This window comes from Euphorbia lathyris, chromosome 10 (assembly GCF_963576675.1).
Source record: "Euphorbia lathyris chromosome 10, ddEupLath1.1, whole genome shotgun sequence".
Taxonomy (NCBI): Eukaryota; Viridiplantae; Streptophyta; class Magnoliopsida; order Malpighiales; family Euphorbiaceae; genus Euphorbia; species Euphorbia lathyris.
Window position 1 is genome coordinate 71,272,002 of NC_088919.1, and position 9,156 is coordinate 71,281,157.

The 9,156-nt window shown below is 32.4% G+C and overlaps 1 protein-coding gene across 2 annotated transcripts; it reads right to left on the bottom strand.

Annotated features, from left to right (window-relative positions):
• Positions 1-62: 62 nt before the first annotated feature.
• LOC136209584 (uncharacterized) lies at positions 63-8,593 on the bottom strand. Of its 2 annotated transcripts, XM_066001097.1 has the most exons (9): positions 8,509-8,593; positions 8,045-8,146; positions 7,865-7,960; positions 2,923-4,858; positions 2,588-2,798; positions 2,312-2,377; positions 1,922-2,102; positions 1,612-1,773; positions 63-143 (listed from the first exon to the last, which is right to left on the bottom strand). In XM_066001097.1, exons 5-9 carry the CDS (start codon positions 2,723-2,725, stop codon positions 136-138), a joined length of 555 nt encoding a protein of 184 aa, XP_065857169.1. In that variant the 5' UTR covers positions 2,726-2,798; positions 2,923-4,858; positions 7,865-7,960; positions 8,045-8,146; positions 8,509-8,593; the 3' UTR covers positions 63-135. The 2 variants fall into 2 exon arrangements, with proteins under 2 accessions (XP_065857169.1, XP_065857168.1); XM_066001096.1 differs by lacking the exon at positions 63-143 and having other exon boundaries at positions 1,208-1,773.
• Between the last annotated feature and the right edge of the window lie 563 nt (positions 8,594-9,156).

Genomic DNA, 9,156 nt, shown 5'->3' on the forward strand with positions numbered 1-9,156 from the left:
CATCTCAGTGTACCCTGGAAAAAGCAGTTCACAGCAGCTTACTCATTGAAATAACGCTGACCATGATGGATGTTAGTAGTTGTCATACTCAAATCATTGAATTCCCCAACAACATCCTCTAATGCTCCCAATATATCAAGTCTCTGCATTGAGAAGGAACAAATTATTTGGCATTTAAATTTGCTTACATGTGCTTACCAGTTTATGTGTTCACTATAATACATATAGAACATAAGACCAAGGTAATTTGAGGATAAAAATACTTAAGACTTAAGACTCGGGTAAATTTCATCAATGGTGTACAACCTTTAGTCCGTTTCACACTTGGTGTACAACCTTTAATTTTTCTCACTAATATGTACGAACTTATAGGTGACCTCCCATTTTGGTGTACAGCAGGTAAAAATGACCGTTCAACGCATAGTCAACGCGCCACCTCATCACTTTTCATTCAAATCATTAATAAAAGTGGGACTCACAAATTAAAAAATAATTAATTTTTATCCTTTCTCTTTTTTACCCTTATCCTTCCATATCTTCATCTTCTTCCTTCTATTTTTCTCTCTCTCTAACCTCTCTCTCCAAATTTATTTCTCTCTCTAGCTCATCTCTCTCTAACCTTCTCTATAATATATAAATAATTAAGGTTTTTACTGATTGTTAATGATACGTAAACTCTGGTCGGTAAGAATAAAGAAAAAGTGATAATGCTTGTCTATTTAGTTTATAGGAAACTTCATTTTGCTGTACTATATTTTCATGTTACTTCGTGCATCCAATGTCTTGAAAAAATAAAATCCATTTTCACCATAACAGTTTAAACTATGATCCTGATTGATCGTGATTGATAATTTTTGAGTTATTATAATGTTGAACCTCTCATTTTTTAACACTAGTCCTTAAAAATTGATTAATTTTTGTGTTCTGTTACCTTGAAGCTAGCAAGAGCTATTCTCAGCCCTGTAAAATTAATTCATAGGAATGTAAATGTTTTTGCGAATTATTCTAAATTTATTACGGATTGATAACTATAGCAACCAGTAATTATTTTCGTTTTAAAAGTAACAAAATATGATTTGATTAATTTGAGAAGCATTCATTTTTTGTTTCAAAAAAAAAAAAAAAGAAGCATTCATTTTTATAATTTCATATGGAATGGAAATAGATATTTTTCCAACATAAATAGCACTGCAACTCTATTTCATTGAGGAAAAAAATTACCCGCATCAAATTTTTACATGTTTTGATTGGTTAGGTATTATTTCTTTGTTGAACCATAGTTTGTTTGAACCATTAGAAAAGCAATCTCAAATAAAGAAGGTTAGAGAGAAAAACAAATTTGAAGAGAGATTAGAGAGAGAAAAAAATTTGAAGAGAGAAAGAAATAGAGGGGAGAAGGTGAAGATATGGAGAGATAAGGGTAAAAAAGAAAAAGGATAAAAATTAATTATTTTTTAATTTGTGGGTCCCACGGTTGACAGGTCATTTTTACCTGCTGTACACCAAAGTGGGAGGTCACCTATAAGGTCGTACATATTAGTGAGACAAAATGAAGGTTGTACACCAAAGTGTGAAATGGGACAAAGGTTGTACACCATTAGTGAAATTTACCCCTTAAGACTCCATTAACTACTCCTTTCAGTTTGACCTCATCGAGATGAAAAGCAGCATGTTTAGCATCAACCAAAGTTACAACACCGTCCAACTTGACATCATTACAAACCGCATCCTCAGCATAAAAAATCTGAATTATTGGTGCTGGATTAGCAAGACCTGTAAGGTTTCAGTATGGCATATTTTAGTAAATGTGTAACAAGTACATCATTTGATGTACACACAACAAGAAAGCATTTAGATAACAAGTCACTACTGTATAGCGATTTCAGAACAGTACATTTTGACTAATACAGTAATATCTAACCTGTAGTTTCAATTACAATATGATCAAAATTTCCTCTGTTTTTAGCCACTAGTTCAGCTATCATTCTCACAAGATCACCCCTCACTGTACAGCACAAACAACCATTGTTCAACATAATAATGTCTTCAGCTCCAGTAGTTTTTGCAGCAACTAGAGAACCATCAATGTCAAATTCACCGTACTGCAATTCAACATTAGGAGAGGAAATTATACATCTGCACACTATAAACGTACTCTCACAAGCAGGACTATAATAATAAACTTACAAAAGTTTGAGATTATGTACCATGGTCATAATGATACAACAATATACATAGAGACTCCCATGATTATAGCAAAAATGGTGGTTTAACTAATAAGCGAACAGCCAAAAACAATGCAAACTAATACCTCATTCTCAATCACTGCTATGCGCTTCCCATGGTCTGCAGTCAATATATGGTTAAGTAATGTTGTCTGTTCATCAACGCAAGGAAAAATGTCAGCCCAATTAAGTTCAGTTGAGAAGAAATTCAAGAAAATGGAAATTTTTAACTAGCATTTGCATTGACCATTTAGAAAGCTTAATAAGTCAGCAATTACATTTGAAGTAGCATATCTTCTTAATTTTAGTACGAATTAATACAAAGGGAAAAGGTAACAACTAAAATAGAAAGATTACAATACCTTTCCAGAACCCAAAAAGCCGGTAATAATGGTAGCAGGAATTCGATCATCGGGAGGAATCTTGGTGGTGACATCACAATCCTCGGATGCGGCGGCAAAAGAAAATCTACAGGGGTTTTTGAAAGATGGTGAAGCCATGTACGGGAAGAGAGAGAGGTTGGGGTTTTTGATGGGTTTTGAGTTTCCAACTCCACTTCTTAAGACATTGAATCTAAACCCATAAAGGAAAAAGGAAAACACATAAAGACATTGAATCTAAACACATAAAGGAAAACACAAGAACATGAAGAAAACATGAAAAAATAAAGAAATTAACAAGAGATGAGAAGAGATACCGAACAGAATGAGGAAAACCCAAAAATCTGCTGAAGAAGGAATAGAGAGGCTAGTTGAGTCCCAATTTCAGAAGATGAGAGTGAGAAGATGGGAGCAGACCTAGGTCGAACAGGAAGGAGAGCTTTTTTGGCTGAAAGCGTGAACTTTGTGTCTGATTTTAGGGTGCGATTTGGTTTAAACTTCGGAATCAGAAAGGGAAACGGAAACGGAATGTGGCGGAATAAGAATCGGAATGACTATTTATTCAATATGTTTGGTTCAACCTGGAATGGGAATGCGATTCTCTTTGAAGCTGTTTGGTTTGTTAATGATCGTAATAAAAATGAGTACAAAATTTATTAAAAATAATTTAGTAAATAATAATAATTATAATTTCAATTAAATTAAAAAATATACAAAAATTTATATCATCTAGAAAAGCAAATTAATGATTTATTGATGATAACTTTTTTTACTGTACAAAAAAGTTGTATTATAAACTAGTACAGGAAAATACATTTACACATAATATATCTATATATTATATAAATTATAAGGTGGATATATATAAATTATAAGGTGGATATGTTGGGTACGTGGGTTGGTAAAATAGTGGTGGGTATATGTTGGGTAAAACGTGGATATGTTATATTATTATTATTTTTTATATATATATAAATCATTAGGAATGAGAATGAAATTTGATTGAAGTGAAAAGTGGAGGGAATGAATAATTGTCAAAGTTGGGGAATGAGATTCTAATTCCCAAGCTATATTTGGTTAACCAAAAAGGGAATAATTTACTATCATTTTCATTCCATAATCTAAATTTATCTAACCAAACACTCCCTTAGGGGGGAATGAAATATTTGGAATGAATTTTAGATCACATTGGCGGTAAATTAAAGATTAAGGTTATTAATGAGTGGGGTTTTTTATAATTAAAAGGTGGTTTTTTTATTGTTATGAAATAATGAGTGGAATGTTAGGAAAATTGAGTCAAATTATATACTTTGCTCATTAATATGATATCCGCACATTAAATGTATTGAGAACATATTTTTAATGAGCGGAAACTATACCTATATTAAATTTTGGTCAGTAAAACCCTTTTTTCTTGTAGTGGAGATGACTGGAAAGATTGTTTGGAAAACTTAAATCAAATGGTTTTAGTTGTATCTCACATTTTCCGCGAAGGTAACAAAGTCGCAGATTGTTTGGCTAATTTAGGTAGAATTACTCAAAAAGAGAATTGGTGGGACTTTGCCCCATCAGTCTGCTTAGAATTTATTAGTGAGAACTTAAACGACGGTGTTGTCTATGGGTTTGTTTAATTGCTTGCTCTCTCTTTGTATGTTTTCTTTTTTCAATTTTAATTAAGCAGGTTCGGTTTCAGTGCTGCAGGGGTGCCAACCTAGTTGGGATTCTCTGCCCTCACAACCACTCACCTAGTTCCAATTAAAAAAATTAATCTATAGATTATTGCATACATATCTATTTTATTATTAATAGGTGGTAACACAAGAAAAAAAAAACTGTTCCAAGAAAAAAATGGAATGATGTAGAATTTAATGTGTTTCTTGATATTTGTGTTCGGGGCACCAATCTTGGTAAAAGAAGTGGAGGGGGATGGGGTCTGAAAGGATGGCCATGGGTAGAAAATGAAATGAAAATTGCGGGTCACATATTTACTAAAGATCAGATGAGAAATAAATGGGATTCGATGAAACTCCATTGGAAACTGTGGAAAGATCTAAAGGGAAAAGAGACAGTAAAAGGGATATCGTGATTGCTTCAATGGCACTACGTAATTATATTCGAAGAAACACATTAGCAGATCCTGATTTTGTGCCGTATGACTCATTGAGTAGTTCAAATGATGTTGATACAAATGAAAATCACGAGGAAACTGGAGCAACTCAAATGAATGCTTTGAGAGATGAGATTGCTTCCATCCTATTTAGAGATAAAAATTGATCTTTAAAATGAAGAAATATTACAGACAATTTTATAGCAATTTAATTTTTAGTATATAGTTTTTTTTATGGAAAAATGAAGTTATATATAAATAATTATTTTTGTAATTGTAATTTAGTTATTTAGGTTATTTTTATTATTTTTAGAATTAATTTATATATTTATTTAAATCATGTCCATATTAGTCATTTTACATACTAACAGCAACATGCAATCATAGTTTTACCAAACACTAATAATCAAACAGCAAACAACAAACAGCAAACCGTAACAACAAACAGCAAACAGCAACAGCAGATAAAACAAACAGGCCCTTCCTTAAAAATAATTGTGATCAATGTAATTAATTTAAATACCAACAGTCAATTTCCTTCATGAATAATCATGTCCGTTCCTGAATAGTCATGTCTGTTTGTGAATATTGGCTTTGTTTTTATGTTTTATATATAATAGGTGTGTCTCTGCCAATTACTAGTAAATTTCAAGTCAGCAGTTATGGGACATTTTCCTGGAGATTTGATCACTGAAATTTTTATATGTTTGCCTGTTAAGTCAGTTCTACGATTCAGACGCGTTTCTAAATCTTTATGCGCAATCATAGATAGCCCTAATTTCGCAAATTACTATCTCATGAGATCTTCTGAAAACATCAGTCGTCGCAAGGTAATTTTACAGCATACATCATTGAAGAATGAGCCAAGACGATTTCATATAATTGATATGAATGATGGTGAGGAACAAGAGATTCTACTCGAAAAACCAAACTTAGATATATGGAAAAACATATATGGCAACTGCAATGGTTTGCTTCTTATATATGGAAGTTGTTGCAAGATTGCTTTATGGAATCCATCCACTCGGAAGTATATGAATCTCCCGGATTGCCCTTCGGAAGCTGTAAGAAATTACAAAATATTTGGATTGGGTTTGGGTTATGATAACTCTATTAATGATTACAAAGTTGTGCTTATGTTATCTACACTGATTAAAACCCGAGTTTGGATTTATAGGATGAGATTGAAAAGGTGGACAAGGATTAAAGATTGTCCAAATTGTGTAGGATTATACTCTGGATTTGGATACTTTGCAGATGGTAGTCTACACTGGTTAGGCTCGGGTGACCGTGATATTTTGGCATTTGATATGAAAAAGGAGATGTTCTCGTTATTGCCTAAGCCTTTTTACCCCAGTATACCAGTTTTGACTGATTTGCATGTTTTAGAAGGGTGTCTTTGCTTCAGCTTTTCCTTTGGTCGTCACTCTGATTTATACATCAGAAAGAAGGATGAATTTGACCAGTTTACTTGGGAACGATTGTGCTATGTTAAAGAACCCATATATGCTTCCCCACATTATTCTGGAAAAGTCAAAGTCTTGGGATATTCAAAGAGCACGAATAAGATTCTTCTTAGTTATGGTATAAACAAATTGGTCTCATACAACATTGAAGAGAAAAGTTTTGGAAACATTAAAATAAACAATCCTAATTTGTGGTTGTCATTTTGTTTTCCTGTTTTTTGTATTGAAAGTCTTGTGTGGGTGTAATTAATTTGTGCAAATACACAGATTCATTGATAGCTTCTGCAAAGTCTTTTTAGTATATGTTTAAGTAATTGTTGGATTCAATATTTTGTTGCTTTGCAAACTAAAAACTTTGACAATTTGCGTGCCATTACATTTTATATCAATTGTTTCTAGATGAACTTTTATTTGCAGTTAATTAATAATAGTGAATGCCAATGTGAATGAATAATGCAAAAAACAAAATAGAAAAGGTCTGAACTTGATGCTTAGATAGTATAAAATAAAATATATTCTAAAATATTAATAATTTTGGATAAAATTATTGGGAGGTCAATTAGGAGTCAGCGAAATTAAGATTAAGGGGCATGTTGAAATAAAAAACATAATTTTATGTATTTGAATTAGAAACCAATTTGGAGTCAAATGTTGACCATATATGCATGTGAATGAAAACTTTAGTTGAAAAGTGTGGTTTGAAATAGTCCAATATGTGCTATAAAATTTAAAATTAAAATGTATGGTAAGTTTATATTTTATTGTTTGTGAGGAATTATAAAATGTATGATTCAATTCTTCAATAAGATTGAATCTCTGTTCACCATATGTGAGAACCATACTCATTATTAGCTTACAATGAGTGGACATTTACCCTTACTAGAAACTATATATAATGATTAAAAATACACTCATTAAAAGTATTTATATTGATAAAAAATACGCTCATTAAAAATATTTATAATGATTAAAAATACACACATTAAAAGTATTTATAATGATTAAAAATACGTCCATTAAAAATATTTAAAATATATAATGATTTGGATTGAAGGGAGCTGCTCTAAATTAGAGAGAAAACATATTAAAATATACTAATTGAACATTATAAAAGATCATAAGAATGCAATGGTAATGAAATACCATTTGGCCAATACATCCACAGGGCATTTCATGACCATATTTAGTACGAAAATCTAAGCAGGTCAACCAAACTTCAGTTTTTCATCACGTAAAACCTAAGCATAGGTAGTAGCTACTATATGTGATACCCACTAAACTCAAAATTTATACTATATGTTCTATCTGGGAACATTCAGATACTGACACAAAAATTTCTATTAATTTCTAAAAGTATAGGCAATGGCAAGCTTAATGGTGGAGTCCACAACAACTACTCAAAACAGGTGGAGTAAACTCACAACTTCTGGGCACAAAGAGAGAGAGACGTGGAGAGTGAAATCATAGCAAGAGCAGGGGAAATAATAGCAAAGCCAAGTTTTGGAATAGGCTATGAAAATGGCAGACAAGTTTTTGAAAAATTAAGAGCAAATGACCTTATAGAAGATCATTAGTTTTTGAAAACGTACTACAAACTAATAAAAGATCATTAGTTTTTGAAAACATAGTACGAACTAATATTTGAGCATTATAGAAGATCATAAGAATGCAATAGTAATAAAATACCATTTGGCCAACACATCCAGGGGCATTTCATAACCATATTGAACCGAAACTCAGCTGCCTCATTTCGAGCTTGTTGGACTAATGTCCTTGCATCAGCTGTAAATTGACAAAGAAAATGAAATTTCATGCTAATAATCCATAAGAGTTAACCAAAAGCAAGGGTGCAGATGCAGTACAAACCAGAATATTTTGCAAACGCGGCAAAATGTGAAGCAAAGAAGAGTTGAGATTTTAAAGAAGATTCATTCATGAGTAGCTCAAGCTGGTTTCAGTAGTATTTACCTAGACATTAAACATTTGCCTGAATTTAATTTGTATTGGATCGTAACTAGAGAGGGTGAATTATCAGGTCGCAGTCTAGAAAAGAAATATGAAAACTTCTAGCACGTAGGCTTTCCATCACAAATGTTCAGAGAAACTGCAGTCAACAGGTTATTTTGATGGTGTAGAAAAAATGAGGTATCTACATTATTTCCCATCATTCCTATCATTGCGTGTCCAATCATGCTTCACAATGTGTACATTGCACGTAAAACTATAACCTTTATTGAACAAAATTAAACTCTGTAGTGACTAAACTAAAAGTGCATCACATCATAAAAAGAAATGCAGTTTCATTTCACAGGAGGGAAAGAGAAGCTAACCTGTCATGCCAGTGGCCAGTAATCCAAGGTACTTGGTAACAGGGAAAAGATGGGTAATACTAGTCCGATCCAAAAGCTTGTCCTGCTCAAATTTCAAGACGTGAATTTCCAAATTAAGCAAAAACATTCGAGTTCTAGATCAAAAAATTGAGAAGGTCACTTACCTGTGTGACAACACAGACAGAGTCCATCCCACGAGCTTCAATGGATGTAATGGAAGCGGCCTTCACAGCTTTAAACGAATATTCTACAATAAAAATGACTCAAAATTTAAATAAACCTGTAGGATTCACAACTTGCCACGAAGACACATGAAATAGAGTCTAAGTATTGCTTGATAAATTTTCTTAACTTGTCCCATTTATGATACGTTACAAAATTGACTTTACCGATAAAATTATGCTTATAGATAACAGAAGCATGTCTCGTATGCTATGAAATACTAGAAAATCACGGAAGTTCAGTTAGGTCCCTCAAGGTGGAAAATTTTGCAACTTAGGATCTTAACAGGACTTAAGCTTGGTTTCTAACATTATTTTCCAACAACAAATCAATTACATTTAAGGCTTTGTCCTCTAGTTGCAGCAACTATGCCAGAAAACGAAGATTCACTTACGTTCCAGTCCTCACAGAATGAAAGAGACTGCG

Excerpts from the sequence above, each read along its gene's own strand:
- LOC136209584 (XM_066001096.1), bottom strand. The coding sequence starts at position 2,725 with ATGGCTTCACCATCTTTCAAAAACCCCTGTAGATTTTCTTTTGCCGCC. Across the intron at positions 2,378-2,587 it reads GCTTTTTGGGTTCTGGAAAG|ACAACATTACTTAACCATAT; the intron begins GTATTGTAATCT and ends GTTGATGAACAG. Across the intron at positions 2,103-2,311 it reads TAGCAGTGATTGAGAATGAG|TACGGTGAATTTGACATTGA; the intron begins GTATTAGTTTGC and ends GTTGAATTGCAG.